The sequence below is a fragment of the Myripristis murdjan genome, chromosome 21 (genome assembly GCF_902150065.1).
Source record: "Myripristis murdjan chromosome 21, fMyrMur1.1, whole genome shotgun sequence".
In the NCBI taxonomy this organism is placed as follows: domain Eukaryota; kingdom Metazoa; phylum Chordata; class Actinopteri; order Holocentriformes; family Holocentridae; genus Myripristis; species Myripristis murdjan.
The window spans coordinates 25610363-25629748 of record NC_044000.1 but is presented as its reverse complement, the minus strand read 5'-3'; the positions used below and the strand labels follow the sequence as shown (position 1 = coordinate 25629748).

General features: G+C 45.9%; 1 protein-coding gene across 1 annotated transcript in view; it reads left to right on the top strand.

The window, feature by feature from the left end:
• ttn.1 (titin, tandem duplicate 1) overlaps window positions 1-19386 on the top strand; it is a 202656-nt gene that overhangs the window by 116493 nt on the left and 66777 nt on the right. The window contains 25 exon segments of the mRNA XM_030081335.1: window positions 112-541; window positions 1070-1375; window positions 1845-2026; window positions 2157-2286; window positions 2426-2577; window positions 3220-3367; window positions 3491-3653; window positions 4102-4253; window positions 5001-5297; window positions 5674-5973; window positions 6072-6386; window positions 6975-7123; window positions 7733-7883; window positions 8674-8955; window positions 9401-9703; window positions 10383-10685; window positions 11334-11615; window positions 12292-12479; window positions 12573-12684; window positions 13358-13660; window positions 14061-14369; window positions 14577-14858; window positions 15246-15545; window positions 15804-16097; window positions 16364-19333. Coding sequence (XP_029937195.1) covers window positions 112-541; window positions 1070-1375; window positions 1845-2026; window positions 2157-2286; window positions 2426-2577; window positions 3220-3367; window positions 3491-3653; window positions 4102-4253; window positions 5001-5297; window positions 5674-5973; window positions 6072-6386; window positions 6975-7123; window positions 7733-7883; window positions 8674-8955; window positions 9401-9703; window positions 10383-10685; window positions 11334-11615; window positions 12292-12479; window positions 12573-12684; window positions 13358-13660; window positions 14061-14369; window positions 14577-14858; window positions 15246-15545; window positions 15804-16097; window positions 16364-19333 — 8803 coding nt within the window.

The following is a 19386-nucleotide window of genomic DNA, read 5'->3' as shown; positions in this document are numbered from 1 at the left end:
AATAACAAACCAATTTAATGATCACATGTGCTGTCAATAATCATACACTAGATTATCATTCCATCTTAAAACTAATGATGAATAATTTAAATCCCTGCTCCACACCTTCAGGTCTATAAACTGAACCTCAACGGCACATACCAGTTCAGAATCAAGGCGGAGAACAAGTTCGGTGTCAGCGATGGCTGTGACTCCGAGAAGGTCCAGCTGAGGGATCCGTTTGGCCTCCCTGGACCCCCACGCAACCCCAAAATCATTGCCGCCACGGCGACAACCATGACCCTGACCTGGGAGCCTCCTCTGGACAATGGTGGCTCCACCATCCAGGGCTACTGGCTGGAGAAGAGGGAGCGTGGTGCCGTGTACTGGGGCCGCGTCAACAGAGCACCAGTCACCAAGCCGGCGGTGAAGGGCCTGCAGTACACCGTGCTGAGGCTCATCGAGGGAACCGAGTACCAGTTCAGAGTGGCGGCCTGCAACGCTGCCGGCATCGGACCGCACAGCGAGGCCACCGAGTGCCGCTTCGCCGTGGACCCGTGCAGTGAGTCTCACTCCTTTACAGTCACATTTGAACGGTGCTTCACGTTGCTTCCTTCTCTTGATGTAATTCCTGTTGAAATACGATGTGGGGGCGGGGCTTAACACGGAGAAGACAGCTCCCAAAAGTGTAAAACAATGGGAGATCAGCTAGAGAGAGACAGGCAGTGTGATTGTTTAAAAATGTGAAGTCTTTATTATTTTACTGTTTTATCATCATGTCGCTGTTGAAGATGAACTGTGCTCCAGCGTATAGGAGTAATAGGATTTTTCATGTTATTGTAACTTTGATAATTTAATAGTTTACTAATAAGGATTAAAAATAGTGGCTGACAAAGAGTTGAATTCTTAAGACGATAAGACTCGTCTGATCTTTCAGTTGATTCAGGCGTCGGAAACTCATTTGATACTCTAATAAAAATGGTTATTCTGCATGAAAACTTTTTTTTGACACCTAACTGGGCTTTTAAATGGGCCTCCACTTTGGCTTAGATGACATTTTTCTTCAATTTTCTTCTTCCTCCTTGCCCAGACCCTCCCACCTCGCCCACCGACCTCGTGGTTAAAGACAAGACCAAGGACAGCGTCACCCTCAGCTGGACGCCGCCGGACAAAGATGGCGGCAGCCCTATCAAGGGTTACATCATCGAGGTTCATGAGGAAGGCTCTCCTGATTGGAGGAGGGTGAACCCTGCCGATAAGCTCCACCCATTGACCGAATTCACAGTTCCCGACCTGAAGGAGGGGAAGAAATGCAAGTTCAGGGTCTACGCTGTAAACATGGCAGGAAACTCTGAGCCTGCCAAGACCGCCGACATCCTGGTTCAGGACATCCTGAGTAAGAGTTCACCACATCTCACCTGAAAAGGCAGAGCAGTGTTAAGGTGGCAAATAATCACTAAATGTGTGTAAATATAATGGGTGTGTAGATGTTTTTAGTCCAGGAGAGACAATGGAGGTTAAATAAAAAGTTCTTTGGTGTGAAAAGGCTGAAGCTAAAAAAAAACAAAAACAAAGTAGAAACGCCCCAGAAAAGGAGATTATTTAATGAAAGAATGGGAAAAGAACAAAAGACTGAAACGTTTTGACACCTGAGCAAAAATCAACAGATTTTATTCAAAAACAGAGGGGAAAAATGTATTCCTGAGAATTTGCTAAAACATATTTTTCAAATTGATAAGAACACTATAAAATGATTAAATGTTTGCAGGTCAGATCAGTGATGCTGGATCGATGCCAGATTTCTTGTGTGTGTGTGTGTGTGTGTGTGTGTGTGTACACTCACTGCTGGTGTGTTTGCTCTCCAGTCGAGCCGACCGTCACTCTGGACGTCAGCGCTCAGGATCTGATGAACTGCAGAGCCGGCACCACCATCAGGATCCCTGCCACCATCACGGGACGTCCCGTGCCCAAGGTCACCTGGACCTTCGACGGAACCGCCGAGACAGAGAAGAAGAACGACCTTCACACCTTACCTGTCGACTCAGAGGTAAGGGACAGTGTTTAAATGATGATTAACTCTTTGAAACTTGAGCAATTATATATTTAAAACTCAATTACATGAAAATGATCATAAAACTACCAGAAATAAAACTGTAGATGCTGCTGTTTCTGTGCAGATCCACTCCACAGACATAACCTCCGTGGTCACCATCCCAGAGAGCAAGCTGAGCCACGCCGGCCGTTACATCATCAACGCCGAGAGCGCTGCCGGACACAAGGTGGTCAAAGTCAGAGTCAACGTGCTCGGTAAGCATTTATTGTGAAACCACTGCTTTTACTTCAAGATTCATGCATCTGTCTGCCTGAAGGGCGTAAAAATAAATGTTTGGAGAACAACAGGGAGAGTGAGCCTCTGTCATTAATGGGAGCTCTGTGCTAATCTCAGACCTGCCCGGACCTCCACGCGACCTTAAGGTCAGTGACGTCACCAGAGGAACCTGCAGGCTCACCTGGAAACCTCCTGAGAGTGACGGAGGAGAGCGAGTCAAGAGCTACTTCATCGAGAAGAAGACGGTGGAGGGCAAAGCCTGGACCAAGGTCTGCACGCCTTCCTGCCACATTCAGTCAAACGCCACGTTCACGCTGAAACCTCGAAACCTTGAATGTCATTGAAAACTAAATAAAACGAAGGGCATTAGTGACATTGGATATAATAAATTATGTTATAATAAGTGGCAACAAAACACCTTCAAGAGAAATACATTAAGCTATAGTTGGAGATTCCTCAGTTTAGCAACACAGATCTTAAAAAAAAAAAATACAACAAAAAATCAATAATTGTGGCTGTACTCAGGAGAAGAATGAAGAACTGCAGCAGAGGTTTTCAGGTTGACTTTCCTGGACTCTCTGATTTTGTTCGTGTGTTCCTTAGCTCTTGGAAACCCAAGCAAATGACTTACCTGATTTCTTTTGGAAACACGGGGGCAAAAAGTCGATTACCAGAATTATTGGAGCAGAAAAAAATGACTAGAAAGTTACCAAGAGAGAGAGAGAAAATTTACCAAAAAATAGTTCAGCTAAAAAAGAAGATAATTTGCAAAAAATTAATGAACCAAAAAGAGAGAGAGAGAGAAAACTTGCCCCAAAAAATGATTACAATCAAACCAGAATTATGAATAATGTGCAGTGTAATGTGGTGAAGTAGAACGCAGCGTGACGTGTCCTGGTTTGGTTCTGCAGGTGAACCCGGCCTGTGCGGCTCAGTCTCTGGTAGTTCCAGACCTGATCGATGGACAGGACTACCTGTTCCGCATCCGGGCTGAGAACCGCTTCGGGTTCGGGCCATACGCGGAGACGATCGAGAGGACCCGGGCCAGAGATCCCATCCGTGAGTCTGAAAATGTTTGAAAATGTTTGAGTTACGTTTCTCTTAGAGTCTGTGTTTTGGAGTTTTTGAAGAAAAAGGTGTTATTGTGAAAATGAAACATCACGTGCCCCGATGTGTCTCCAGATCCTCCTGATCCTCCGACGAGGCTGAAGATCCAGAGCGTGAGGAGGGGCACAGTGACTCTGACCTGGAAGGCGCCCAAGAATGACGGCGGTGCCCCCGTCACGCACTACAGCGTGGACCTGCTCCGCTGGGATGCCAGCGGCCAGCGGGAGGACTGGGCCAGGTATGCATCGCAGCCAACACCGACCTAACATCATCTTCTACATTTCCCCCTTTCTCTGTTTTATTTTTATTTAGTTAACCTGGAAAAGCTCAGCAGGATTAAAAATCTGCAGCAGCTAAGATAGAGGGCTGCAGACATTCAAGAACATACAATAAGTTACAATAAAAATAGGAAAGCAAAGTCCTGAAAACACAACAGTGCTGCTGCTTTTAGGAAAACTCATGTGGAGGACTTTATTCCGCTGATGGAATACTGGAGTGAAGAAAGTCTGAAGGCTCTGAAAGTTAATTTTCATATCGTAGTGGAATGAATGGAAACCAGTGGCTGGAGCAAAGTGAGGAGAAATGATGTGGCAGCTCTAAAATCCCACTGCTCGCTTTGGGAGGAGATGAGAGGAACATTCTGGAGATAAATAAAAAATGCCCTTCCTTTCATTGTGAATTTGTAGGTGCAACAGGAGAGACATCGAGACGACCACCTTCAAGGTGGAGGACCTGAAGGAGGGAGACGAATACGAGTTCAGAGTGAGGGCCTTCAACGAGGCCGGGGGCAGCAGACCTTCCTCCACCGTGGGACCCCTCCTCATCCAGGACCAGACCTGTAGGACCACCCTTCACCCAGATATCACAAATCAGAAATGCATTGCCGTTTTAGTAAATAGGAAATATACTTTAGAAAAATCTGTATGCATTTCTTTAAAAATCTCAAGTGATTCCTTGTAGATTTTTCTAAATATGAACAATTTTACCAAATGTGTGATTTGACAAGATGAGTTATAAAAATTTGTTAGAGATGCACAATATGGAATTTCGGATAACCAATACTGATAATCAAATAAACAGCCATGATGACAAGTAATAATGGAAAAAGATGTGAGGGGGTACAGGAAAGACTACAGATGGCTAGAAGTCTTTCTCTTTTCCTGTCTTACAGTTGCTAATAGGCAGTGATGCAGCTCACGTCATTTCAAGGGAAAAGCTTGTCACATTGAACAGGGTGACCAAACAACAGCCAGCATGTAGTGCTGTTTAAAATAATAATGTGCAATGAGACAACATTAAAAATCTTTGAGACTGTCTTCAGTGTTTTTGGCACAGAAGACACAGCCGTTGTAAGAAAAGGCTGAAATTCCTTCATCAGCAACAATAACAATAATTTAATTTTCTCTTTTATCGGAGGATAATATATCAGCCACCAATATATATCGTGCATCCCTAATAACTGTAGTGTAAAACATTAAAGGTCTTGAGTTTGACCTGTATTCAGTTAATCAAAGTTAATCTCATGTTCCAAAAAGACAAAGATCAAAAGCAGGTCTGTAATCACCTTGTCGTGTTCTCCTCCCAGGCGCTCCTTCCATTGAGCTGAAGGAGTTCATGGAGGTGGAGCAGGGCTCCGACATCAACGTTGTGGCCACCATCCGCGGCTGCCCGTTCCCCACCCTCACCTGGTACAAGGCTCCTCCTCACAAGCCTGACAACAAGGTGGAGGTTCAGTATGATGAGCACATCAACAAGATCGTGTCGGACGACAGCTGCACGCTGCTCATCCAGCAGGGCAAGCGGCCGGACACCGGCCTCTACACACTGGTGGCCTCCAACAGCCTCGGCAAGGCCTCCAAGGAGATGAGGCTCAATGTGCTCGGTACGAACCCCGCAGGATGGAAATAACAGCGATAATAACCACACACACACCCTGACTATAATATAGTTCAATACCCTTTACCCTTTACCCTGTACCCTTACCCTTACGCCCGTGCCCTGAGCACAAAAAAGTAAATTTTGTGTTCGAAATTAGGATTTCATGACCTCCATTTAGTATTTTTTCGGCACAATTTAAGACATTGTGTGCACAAAATTAAAAAAAATGTTTCTTCAGCCTCTCAAGAGCTCCACACACAACCAACAACTGGTTTATGGTTTGTTTGCTTCTCGAGTACATTTTGTTTTTTGCGTCAAACCTCTTGGGTCCAGTCGTGATTTTTTACTTGTTTTGTCATCGTTTCGGTTCTTCTGCACAGGCCGTCCTGGACCCCCATCCGCTCCCATTAAATTTGAGGAGGTTGGGGCAGAGAAGATCACCCTGTCCTGGCTGCCTCCGAAAGACGACGGCGGCTCCAAGGTCACCAACTACGTCATCTGGAGGCGCGTGGCCAACAGGAAGACGTGGGTTCCCGTGACCAGTGAGCCCAAGGACAGGATCTGGACCGTGGAGAACCTGATGGAGGGGCACGAGTATGTGTTCCGCATCATGGCCCAGAACAAGTACGGAGTTGGAGAGCCTCTGGACAGCGAGCCCGAGGTGGCCAGGAACCGCTACAGTGAGTCAAACTGTTGGACAAATCATACTGCTTAATTAATTAATACAATGACCCTCTGATATTTAAGGTTAGCATTTGTACTTTTGCCCCTGATCCAGCTGTTCCTGGTCAGTGCGAGAAGCCAACCATCTCCAACATCACCATGGACTCCATGACAGTCAGCTGGGAGGAGCCTGAGGATGACGGAGGCACCCCGATCACTGGTTATTGGCTGGAGCGTAAAGAGACCACGTCAAAGCGCTGGGCCCGTGTGACCCGCGACCCGATCCGCCCCATGGCGCTCGGAGAGTCCCACGTGGTGACCGGACTCATCGAGGGCTCCCAGTATCTGTTCAGAGTCATAGCTATCAATGCCGCCGGACCTGGACCCGCCAGCGCTCCCACCGACCCCATCTTCGCCAGAGACCCCATCTGTAAGGAGCAGGCAGATGTTTAATGACATCATACTGTAGCTTAGCTTTGGTACCAATAGAGGAAACCATGACCATCGAAATAAGCAAAACAGAGAGAGGCAAAGTGAAGTACAAATGCTCTGATATTACAGAAACTTCCTAACTGTGGAATCCTATTTTTAACTGTTTGGTAACCATGGTAACTAGCATTATGACTTCATCAGTTCCTAAGTACCTATCCTAACGTAAGATCGTAAATGACATGAGCATCCAAACTTCCTAGAATCTGACCAAAAACCTTGAATTCATCTTTGTGTAAGTTGCGTCTCATGGCTGTTTTCGCTCAGTCGGTGCAGTGCTGTTCTCACACCAGCAGCTTGTGGAGAGCAATAACTTGTCAAAAGCTGTTTTGAGGAAAACCAGTCATTGCAAAGTAACATCTGGCTTGGTGAGAGGTCACAAACAGAAAAATTGTGATGCTTGATTGAGTCGATAAGATGGGATTCCTGAGGTTAGTTGGGTTTGTCGGTTCTGTAACATCAAAGTGCCGGGGGCTGTCTTAGGATAAAGGAATAAATTCACTAACTAGCTGTCTGTTTCCCTCTGCAGCACCCCCTGCCCCTCCTACCCCGAAGGTGGCTGACTGGACCAAGTCCACTGTGGATCTGGAGTGGATCCCTCCTCTGAAGGACGGAGGCTCCAAGATCATGGGCTACTGGGTGGAGTACAAAGAGGAGGGCACTGAGGCCTGGGTGAAGGTAAAGACTGACCTCAGTCAACACTTTTTTACTGTACAGTTAAATGAAAATGTGATGAGTAAAAGCTAAGTGAGTTCTCAGAAGCATTTTGTAATATATTAATTATTCATTATTCAGTTAGGTTAAAGCAGACTCAGCAGTTTGAAATGAGAGGGGACGCCTCTTAGTTTCGCAGTGTGAAGGACAAGGCAGATAAACCCCTCAGGTCCCTGCCAAGACTGATAACCCAAAGATTTAATGGAACACTTTAAAATGTCTAATGTTCTGATGTCAAATGTTCACAAAAACATAAACAATGGAGTGAAATGCTCTTTTATTTTGGGTTATGATGGCGTAAAATAATTGTGCTGAACTCCTGAGGCATTTCTAAAGCCTGTTCTTTGGAGAATTTAGTGGCATTCATCATTCTTTACCACATCATAACATGGTGAGGTGCCCTCCCCTTTGAAACTGCATAATCTGCCTTTGCAATGTTAATATTTAAAATACAGGCACAATCATAAAAACAAGATATGTGAAGTGGGAAGCTTGAGCTTTCAGGTTAAATGTCTCTAACTTGGTGGTCTTCATTTGCTTTCCATGCAGACTTCTAACAAGCATTTTTTCCAGGCCAAGGAGAAGGAGATCAGAGGCACCAGGTTTGTGATCACAGGCCTGAAGACCGGAGGACTGTACAGGTTCAGGGTGATCGCCTTCAACGCCGCAGGGAACAGCGAGCCAGGCGAGGTGCCTGAGGCCCTCGAGGTCAAAGACAGAACCAGTGAGTCAAACATCCTCACTCTCAGCCTTCACAACAGTGTGTGTTTTGTTGAAGTTGTCTGCTACTATTTCATCTAAACAACATGATGCAGTAATGATTTATCACTGTTAGCACGTGCTGCAGTTATGTTCTCCTGACATGGAAACTGACTCGGGTAGAGTCAGCATGGGCAAGTGTTTCTGGGTGGTTCTCGTTGCCAAGGTGACAGCCACAGTGTTCACTGATGTCAGACTTTGGCATCGGCAAAGAAGCTGAGCTAACATTAGCCTGATGCACAGCTCACAGAAACATGTAACTGTTTTCATAAGAAATGAATCAAAGAATGATGAAAATCAGATTGTGGTTCTTAATTTGGATTCACATTTAAAAAAAATGTTGGTTGTTAAGTGTTATTCAGTATTCATTTTTTAACTTTAGCAACATCAGTAATTTTTTATTAATTTTGTGCGTTAACTTAAACCTCCCCCTTCATTGTTGTGATAGAAGGAGTTCCACCCACCAACCTGGCTAGATCCTCGTTTTGTCACCATGGAAGTGTCAATAAAATTATTCAATCAGTTCCTCGAAGATGGCACTGGCAATGGTAGAATTCCCTCTACAGTCCAGTTTCCTGTGAATCGTAACGATGACCTTAAACTAACACAAACATGAATTTATCTGTTGCTGTAACCCTGGCTGTCAGTGCCGACACTCTTTTCACCTCTGACTGTCCACCCCATGCGCAGCTTCATCCCTGTTACATTTAAATACAAATAATATTTAACAAGCTTGGAACAAACTGTCCACCCAGTCGCCCCCGAGGTGGACCTGGACGCCTCGGTGAAGGAGAGGATGGTGGTCCACGCCGGCGGAGTGATCCGCATCATCGCCTACGTGTCTGGCCAGCCAGCGCCGGAGGTAATCTGGAACCGTGACGGAGCGGCGCTGCCTCCCGAAGCCAAGGTGGAGACGACCACCATCAGCTCGTCTCTGGTCATCAAACCCTGCACCCGGAGGCACCAGGGCGTCTACTCGCTGACCGCCAAGAACGCCGCGGGGGAGAAGAAGAAAACCATCACCATCGAAGTTCTGGGTGAGAGATTCCCTTCATCTGCAGCCTGATCTGGAGATCAGACAGAACCACTGACTCATGCATTTACATTTACACATTTATACATAATGCACTACTTAAAAAAATATTCCAATGTATATGTAATTTTGTTGTTTTTTTTTGTTTTTGTTTTTTTACTAGAATAAAATGGATAGTCTTACATCATCGCAGCTGTTTATTTAAAGGATGAAAAATTTTGGCTTAAAGTGCTGAATCAGATGGTTCGCTCTTATCGACACTCAAACTGAACTGGATTGTTCCATAAACAGAGAAAACTCCACAAACAGAAAACGATCTTTTAAGCAAATGATTAGTGATGATTAGTGATGATTAGTAATGATTTTCATACTTTAATAGTCATATCTTATTGGAGTTCATTCTCAAAGTGCATGTGAGGTCTGTTAACCCCTCCTGTGTCGCGCCTCAGACGTCCCAGGCCCGGTCGGCATTCCCTTGACGGCCGCCAACCTGACCAGTGAGTCCTGCAAACTGAACTGGTTCTACCCAGAGGACGACGGCGGCTCCGCCATCACCAACTACGTCATTGAGAAGCGTGAGGCCGAGCGCCACGCCTGGACCGCCGTGTCCTTCAGCGCCGGCAGACACAGTGCTGTGGCAACCGGCCTGGTGCTGGGCAAGTCCTACTTCTTCAGGGTGGCTGCTGAGAACGCCATCGGGGTGGGACCCTTCATCCAGACCGCTGCCGACATCATCATCAAGGAACCCATGAGTGAGTCCAACCCTGAGTCCTCCATGATGAGCAGAAGGAAGCAGATTTTATTTGATCTGAAAGTCACATTGTTATTTGTTTATCTCCAAACTGCGCCCATGTTAAACTCAACCCCTTAAACTCTGACTTTCCCTTAAATTTTCCCCTAAGTATCCATAAAGTTAGTCTTAAAGAAGATTTTCAGATTTTTTTTAAATTAAATATTATTGACACTGTTCTTGAGTTCCAACACACTGTATTGGAGACACACACTGACACATACACATGCGGACACTTAAATAATCATATTACATCTCTCTGTATGAATAATCATATAGAGAGTGTTTGTTTAATATCAATAGTATTTGATTATGTAAGTATGACACAACACTAAAAAGCAGAAAACATAACAAAAATTGCCACTGTTTTTTTTTTTTTTTCAGATGACCCTCTGCGATATTCTAACTGCTGATTAGTCCAGATTCATTTTTAGCTTCTAGATTCTGATTTGTCCGTCACTCTGAATACAAATGATGATGAGTTTTCATGAATCTGTCATGTCTTGACATTGACCATCGCTACCCAAATCTACCCGTAACTCTTTTCTATTTCCCATAAAACTGTCAAGCCTAAATAAAATCAAATAAATTAAATCAAGTTACACTGGATATGAAACTCTGCTGTGTCTGTGCCCCCTCAGCTGTGCCCGACCGTCCCGAGGATCTGGAGGTCACTTCTGTCACCAAGGATTATATCAGTGTTGCCTGGAAGCCGCCCAAGAACGACGGCGGTTCCGAGGTCACCATGTACATCCTGGAGGCTCGCATGATCGGCAAGGACAAGTTCACCAGACTGACTAAGGAGAAGCTGCTGGAGAGGAGGTACACCTATGACGGCCTGCGGGACGGGGACACCTACGAGTTCAGGGTCCTGGCCGTCAATGAGATCGGGCCCAGCAAACCATCCTTCTGCACCAAGCCCATCACCTGCAAGGACGAGCTGGGTACGAACCTTCTGCTCGCTCCCTTTCTGAACTCGGCCCGATCAGAGCAAAACCAGGTTTATCATGAGGCGGAGCTCAGTGCACCATCAAAAACTGATCCTCATTTGTGGTTTAAGCAAAAATTAAATAGTTCAACTTAAATGTACAAGCATTTAAACAAATTCTAACATAATTAATCTCACTTTTAAATATATAATTTTAATCCAGCTTTTTTGTCATTATTTTTAAAAATATTTTTTGCTAATTTTCTGGGATTTTTGTGAATTGTCGCACAATTTCTTGTTAATCTTCCGGTTATTTTGTTGTAATTTGCCTGTAACTTTTTTTTTTTTTACTGGTTTTTGCTCGTGTTCAGGTAATTTCTAGCTAGTTTGCTAATAGACTTTTCTCCTCATTCTTTGAAGGCACTCATGAATTTGCTTCAGATTTCAAAGGGTTAAAGGTTAGAGTGCCTAAAGGTTAATTCAGGATTAAATTTAATCCAGGCTTAGAGTTAGAACTAACTGAGCTGAATCTGTCTTCATTTTAAACCAGTTTTAAAGTTCAATGCGTAACAATTAAATGCTAAACTGATTTAATCTGGTGTGAAAATGAATCCCTGTTGCCTCGGTCATGAGCGCTGACTCGGACTTCCTGTCTGTCCTGCAGAGCCGCCGACCATCGAGCTGGACTTCCGCGATAAGATTATCATCCGCGTGGGCGAGAGTTGCCTGCTGCAGGGCCGCTACACCGGCAAGCCTTCGCCCTCCATCATGTGGTACCGCGACGACGAGGAGCTGAAGGCCGACCAGCACATCATGTTCAAGAACACGCTGACCACCATGTCGCTGGGCCTGATGAAGGCCAAGCGCGAGCACAGCGGCAGATACGTGGTGGTGGTGGAGAACAGCACTGGCTGCAGGAAGGGAGTCTGCAACCTGACCGTTGTCGGTATGGGAGCCACAACCACATGCTTTCTGTTTCTGCTCATTTTATTTAAAGGACAACATACATTAATCAACATGCATGTAAATTATTTATTCATGTATTTATGGTTTATTTGATAGGGACCCATTCTGAAAACAGCTACATCTAGTATCATTGTGTTTGCAGCAGAGGCTAATTTGCAGCACCCGTCCCTAGATGGGCCTCTGTCAAAACAATAGAATAAATAAGAGCACAATTTTTTTAAAAAAGCAAATCTGATTAGACTTTTGAAGAAACAATTTTAATACTAAGAAGACTGCATTTTTAATATTTTATTTTTGATTAGAGGTTTACTTTTTTTTTTCTTTTTTTCTTGAGTGGGATTAATAATTGTTGTTTTCATCGTTAGTATTATTTTTGCTCTCGAAGAAAGAGACGTGATGTAGGGTCTTCTTCTGGAAGCACAACAGCTGTTTAATAATTGATTAATATTAATTGATTATTAACGAGCCTGCTTGGACGTCCCTGAACCAAAACAAAACCTGTCTCCCTCGTTTTGTTTCCGCCTCCTTTCACAGATTGAGACTTGAGCACTGACAATGTAAAAATTCACTCTCACCTCTTTGTATTTTTGTCATCAATTTGTCATCACAACGAGCTGTGACGGGGTAACTGAGGGTGCGTTTGTTTCCCCCTGCAGACCGTCCCACTCCTCCCGTAGGCCCTGTGGTCTTCGAGGAGGTGCACAGGGAGTACATGGTGATCTCCTGGAAGCCTCCTCTGGACAACGGAGGAGTGGACATCTCCAACTACATCATCGAGAAGAGAGACACCAACAGAGACATGTGGACCACTGTCACGTCCGCCTCTACCAAGACCACCTGCAAGGTGCGTCCGGCCGAGTGCTCCTGTCCCGTAGGTGCTTACGCACAGCCGAGATGTTGACACGCTAACTTCATGTTTTCTTCTGTTTCCCATCAGATCCCCAAGCTGACCGAGGGCAGGGAGTACATCATGAGGATTTCAGCGGAGAACATGTACGGCATCAGTGACCCTCTGGAATCCGAGGAGATGAGAGCCAAGGATCTGTTCAGTACGTCAGCAACCCACCGCCCAAACTCACCGCATAAAACACGTCTGATATGGATGTTTGGTCACAGCAGCTTTTTTTTTTTTTTTTTTCCCCTTTTGAAACCCAGTAACCTGTTGGCAGAGAGTTTAAACCTTCTGAACTAAATTCACTTATTACTTTTTTGGTTTTATTTTGGCATTCATTTTATTTGATTTGTATTTGATTCTCTTTTTGCTAATTTTTTTTGTGGTTTTCTGTAAAAAAGAAAAAAAATACAATGTTTTCAGTAACATTGTTGTCAATATTTAGAATTATAGTAATTATAAATGCAGTTTTCTTGTAGCTACTTTGCAAATTTTTTGCTGATTTCCCGGTCATTTTCTCATAGGTTATTTGTTTAAAAAAAAAAAAAAAAAACAATATTTCAGTAATTTTGTGGGAATTTTATGGGGTTTTTTGGTTTTCCAGATTTTGGGGTAATTTCTTTTTTATAATTTTAATTTTTTTATATATATTATTATTTTTTAAGAAACTAAGTGAATTTGCTTTAAAAGGCTTCCAAAAGAGAGAGCATCCACACTTGTACGTGCGCATGTCAGGAAAGAAACAAATTTATTAAGGCCCTTCACCAGGGATCAACGTAAATTATGTTGTCCAAGTGTGCATTTTTCCCATGTGGCTTTGCCCTCTGCAGGAGTCCCCGAGGCCCCGGAGATGCCCACGGTCAGGGAGGTGTACGCCACCAATGCCCTGGTGCTGTGGAACAGGCCTCGCGATGGCGGCAAGCCTATCACCAACTACATCCTGGAGAAGAAGGAGCCGTCAGCCAAGAGGTGGTCCCGCGCCACCAGAGAGCCCCTGTACCCCGCCACCCAGTTCAGGGTGCAGGACCTGGTGGAGGGCTGCGAGTACGAGTTCAGGGTGATGGCAGAGAATGAGCTGGGAACTGGAGACCCCAGCGTTCCCTCCAAACCCATCCTCGCCAAAGATCCCATTGGTCAGTGAGCGACAGATAAATACACAAATACCTATAGAGCTACATCAAGTAGTAGTACTAGTAGTAATAGTAGTAGTGGTGGTAGTTAAGACTTTGTTATTAATGACTTGCCTGCTTAAATAAAGGTTAAATACAATAGATAAATTAAAATTAGCATTATTATTATAGTGATATGTTTTAGTTGTTTTGAGAGTTGCTATAACGTGCAGTAACGACATGTGTTAATGAGAATATGGTGTCGTGTGATTGCAGGCCCCTGAATTGAATGAAATCCAAATCGTAATATTGGCAAATATTGTATAGTTGTACAAAGAGTTGATATAATCCTGTATACTAATGAAGATTGTGATTTGCACCCCTGCTGTTTGTGTTAAACATCTGCTTCCTGGTCTCCTCACAGTGCGTCCAAGCCCTCCGGTGACGCCTGAGGCCTACGACAAGACCAAGGACTCTGTCAGTCTGAAGTGGCAGATGCCCCGTCATGATGGAAGGGGCAAGATCTTCGGTTACCTGGTGGAGTACCAGAAGCCTGGCTCCGTGGAGTGGATCCAGGCCAACGAAAAGCCAGAGGACTGCCCCGACCTGCACTATGTGGTGACGGGCCTGACCGACGGACAGGAGTACTCCTTCAGGATCTTCACTGTCAACGCTGCTGGCAAATCTGACCCCGCCTACGTCAAGCAGAACATCAAAGTTCATGACAGACTGGGTACGGTTCAATCCTTTTTTGTTTTTCTTTTACTAGTTTACACATAACATTAATAGAGGGGAGCATTAATGAAGCCCTGTGGCTTCATAATTTTTTTTTTCCTAGAGTGGCCAGAATAAACCATCATACATTTCATGAACTGCATCTGCTGTCATTTTAAAAGCATGTTAAATAAAATTTTTGAAATCTATTTCTGTGTTCCCACAGAGGCACCAGAGCTGCTGCTGGACGCCAACATGGCCCGGGATCACCTGGCCATGCTGGGCACCGACATCACCCTGAGTGCCACCATCAAAGGCATGCCGGCTCCCACCGTCAGCTGGAAGAAGAACGACACTGACGTTCCGTCTCACACCACCATCGCCGTCACTGCCGCTGGTAGCAAGCTCTTCATCCCCAAGTGCGTCCGTGCCGACTCTGGAAACTACACCATCACTGTGGAGAACGCCGCCGGAAAGAAATCGGCCACGGTTGTCGTTCTTGTCCTGAGTGAGTGAAAGCTCCACTGAGACAAATATATGTACTCAGTCAACGTAATAAACCGATTCAAGTTCCCACGGTCATGAAAATCCTGGGAAAGAAAGATAGAATGTTTTCTAGGACTTGTAAAATAGAATCAGAATCAGAAATTATTTATTGATCCCTGTGGGGATCCCATAAATCCAATTTAAGTGTAAAACCTGTGTGGGAACCCTGACAAAGGAACCACAACCCACTTGCAAAGAAATCGGTGTTCTTTCTTGTTTATTTTTTTCACTAAGGATGATCCACTTCAGAATAGAGTGAACTGGACTCTAACCCTAACCCTAACCACTGATGTACCTCACTGTTGGCTTTCTTTATTCTAACCTTTGTAAACATTTGTGTTCCCACCAGACAAGCCGTCTCCTCCCAGAGATCTGGTGATCTCCGAGGTGACCAGTGAGTCCGCCTACCTCACCTGGAAGGTTCCCGAGGATGACGGCGGTGCCGTCATCTCTCATTATGTGGTGGAAAAGAAGGATGTGGCCTCTGATAAGTGGGTCCCCGTCTCCGCAGCCAATAAGAAGCCAAGTCTGATGGCCATGTACCTGATGGAAGGCATCCAGTACCTGTTCAGAGTGGCTGCTGAAAACCAGTTTGGCAGGAGCGACTATGTAGCAACAAAGACTCCCATCAAGGCCCTTGATCCTCTCTGTGAGTACCAGAGAATGTCCACATTTTAGTTGTTATCATGTTGTGCAACTCAAGGGTTTTCAAACTTTTTCATGTTCTTTACTCCCAAGCTGACTTTCAGTAGGCCATGGACCCCCATTTGAAGTGATTCTGCCCTTACATCAAGAAATATTTTAGATTGTGTTCAGTATTAAATGCTTGTAAAGTCAGAGGTATGACTAGGGATATATCAACCTACCAATCATTGTCAATAAAATTTTCTTCACTTTCAACTTTCAGATCCTCCCGGCCCACCCAAGAACCTGCACCACACTGACGCAGACAAGACAGAGGTGTGGCTGCAGTGGGAGTGGCCCGACCGCACTGGAGGAAGCGAGATCACTGGCTTCATTGTTGAGCACCAGGAAGAAGGCCAGACCGACTGGGTCACTTTCAAGACAGTCTCCAACAACCACTCCCATGTCACTGGCCTGGTGGAGGGCAAGACCTACCGTTTCAGGGTCAAGGCTCAGAATGCCATTGGCGTGAGCCGACCCGACACCAGCGTTCCTGTTACCTGCCAGGAGAAGACATGTAAGTCACTTGATGGTGTTTACATGTAGTTACATTGTGGATTTTCTGCTCGGCGTACTAAATTATATCCCAGTATCTGCGACAGATACAGTATCATTTAAAAGATCTAGATGAAGGAGAATAGAGCACACACTTCCAAAAATGTTTCAGTCAGGAGCAGGACAGATAAACACCAAGACCTGGAGAAAACAGTAGAACCTGCACACTGAACATTGTGATCATTTTACAGAAGTCCTAATATTGTTGTCTTTATGTTGTCTTCCTAGTACCACCAACTATCGAAGTTGATGTGAAGCTTATTGAGGGTCTTGTTCTCAAAGCCGGAAGCACTATTGTCCTCCCAGCCAAGATGAAAGGCATCCCTGCTCCCACTGCCAAGTGGATGAGCGACGGAAAGGAGATTGCATCTGAGGGCCGCTTTAAAATTGAATCTGATGAATCCTCCACCACCCTCAGTATCCCTGAGTGTCTGAGAGGAGACACTGGAGAGTACATCCTCACTGTATCTAACCCAGCAGGCAGCAAGACTGTCGCCCTGCATGTCACCGTACTTGATGTTCCTGGTCCACCCATTGGACCCATCAACATCTTGGAGGTCACCCCAGACCACATGATAGTCCAGTGGAGGGCACCTAAGGATGATGGTGGCACGCCTATCACCAACTACGTAGTAGAGAAGAAGGATGTGAAGAAGCCATGGGAACCCTGGTCTGTCGTCAGCTCTGGCGGCATTAGCACAACGGCCAAGGTGTCCAGGCTGGAGAAGGGTCGTGAGTATATTGTGCGTGTCCGCGCTGAGAACAAGATTGGAATTGGTGCTGGACTTGAGAGTCCACCCACTATCGCCAAGCACATGTTCAATCCTCCTGGTCCACCAGGCCTGCCTGAGTGCTCTGACATCACAGAAAATGCTGTGACAGTAGAGTGGACTCTGCCTGATTATGATGGCGGCAGCCCTATCAGTGGCTATGTGATTGAGCGCAGAGAGATGACTGGAAAGTGGATTCGTGTCAATAAGACCCCTGTGCTAGACCTCAGATACAGAGTCTCAGGTCTCTTTGAGGGCAACACTTATGAGTTCAGGGTATTTGCTGAGAACATTGCTGGCATCAGTGAGCCTTCTCCCATCTCTGATCCCGTCAAGGCTTCTCGTGCCATTACCAAACCTGGACCCCCTGGCAATCCCAAGCTCAAGGACTGGAGCAAGTCCTATGCTGACATCTGCTGGACCAAGCCAACCAGAGATGGAGGCAGCCCCATCCTTGGATATGTGGTTGAGGCACAGAAGTCAGGCAGCGCCCAGTGGGATAGGATCAACAAGGACCTCATCAAGATGTGTGCTTACAGGGTGCCAGGCCTCATTGAGGGGATGGAGTACAGGTTCCGCATTAGAGCAACTAACAAGGTTGGAGACAGCGAACCCAGGGAGCTAACAGAAACCATCTTAGCCAAGGATATCCTGGTGCCCCCAGAGGTCGTTGTTGATGTGTCATGCCGCGACTCTCTGACAGTTAGAGCAGGTCAGATCATCAACTTGATTTCCAGAGTAAAGGGAAGACCCGACCCAGAGATCACATGGACCAAGGATGCCAGAGCCCTTGGCAGGGACAAGCGCACTGAGATGAACAACAATTACCCTATATGTGAGCTGGTCATCTCTGACGCAGTTAGGTCAGACTATGGTAAATATGCTATCGTTGCCAAAAACAGCAGCGGACAGGCACAGGCCACGATCATTGTCAATGTGCTTGACACCCCAGGGCCTTGCCAGAATTTGAAGGTGGCCTATGTAACCAAGAACTCCTGCATGGTGTCCTGGGAGAACCCCGAGGACAATGGAGGCACTGAGATCACACAGTACATCATTGAGTGCCGACAGCCCAGCCAGAGAGGTTGGACTGTGGTCTCCAGTGACTGCACCAAGCGCCTGATGAAGGCCCCTCTCACCGAGGGCTGTGAGTACTTCTTCCGTGTGAGTGCAGAGAATAAGATTGGTGCTGGTTCACCCACTGAGACCAAGACACCTGTGCTTGCTGTTGATCCTATTGAGAAGCCTGGTGAACCCATTGACTTCCACATCTCTGAGATTGGCAAGACCTTCTGCTTCCTCAAGTGGAAGAAGCCTGACTATGATGGTGGTAGCCGTAACCTGGCATACCATGTTGAGAAGAAACCAAAGGAAGCTGAGGAGTGGGAGAGGCTGCACAAGGGTGCCATAAAGGAGACTTACTTCATGGCCGACAGGTGCATTGAAAATCAAATCTACCAATTTAGGGTTCAGACCAAAAACGAGGGAGGTGAGAGCAACTGGGTGACCACAGCTGAGGTCTTGGTTAAGGAGCAACTAGTGGTGCCAGAAATTAAGATCAAACTGGATGGAACCCTCGTGGTCAAGGCTGGAGACTCCATTCCCATTGAGGCAACAATCAAGGGCAAGCCCCAGCCTGATGTCAAATGGACAAAGGATGATAGCACAGAGGAGATCAAGAAGAGCCCTAGGCTTCAGATTGAAGCTGGTACTGAGTTTTCCAAGTTCCTTCTTACAGGTGCCAGGCGCACTGACAGTGGAAAATATGTTGTTACTGCCACTAACAATGCAGGAACTTGCTCTGCTCATGCTAAGGTCAGTGTACTGGACAGACCTGGTCCCATCAGGGATCTCAAGGTGTCTGGCATCACCGTTGACAGGTGCCACCTAGCTTGGGAAGTCCCCGAGGATGATGGTGGCTGTGAGATCTACAATTACATCATTGAGAAATGCGACACAAAGAGGGGAGTCTGGACTGTCCACTCCAATGCGGTCATCACCAACAAAGCTAATGTCACCCGTCTTACTGAGGGCAACCAGTACATCTTCAGAGTCCGTGCTGAGAATAAGATGGGCCCCGGCCCTGCAGTGCAGAGTGAATCCATTGTTGCTGGCACCCAGTTCAGTGTACCTGGGGCTCCTGATGCACCAGAGGTGACCAAGATTGCCAAGGAAGAGATGACAGTGCAGTGGGCCGAGCCTGACAAAGACGGTGGAAAGCCAATCACAGGTTACCTCCTAGAGAAGAGGGAGGAACACGCTGTTCGATGGTCTCCTGTCAACAAGGATCCAATCCCCGGAACTCGCCTGACTGTTACCGGACTCCTGCCTCTTCATGACTACCAGTACAGAGTCAAGGCTGTCAACGAAATCGGCATTGGCAGCGCAAGCAAGCCTTCGCGTGCCGTCACTGCCAAGGATGCAGTTGGTATGGAATTCAGTGATTACATTTGCATTGTGCATAGTGAAAAATAATTCTAC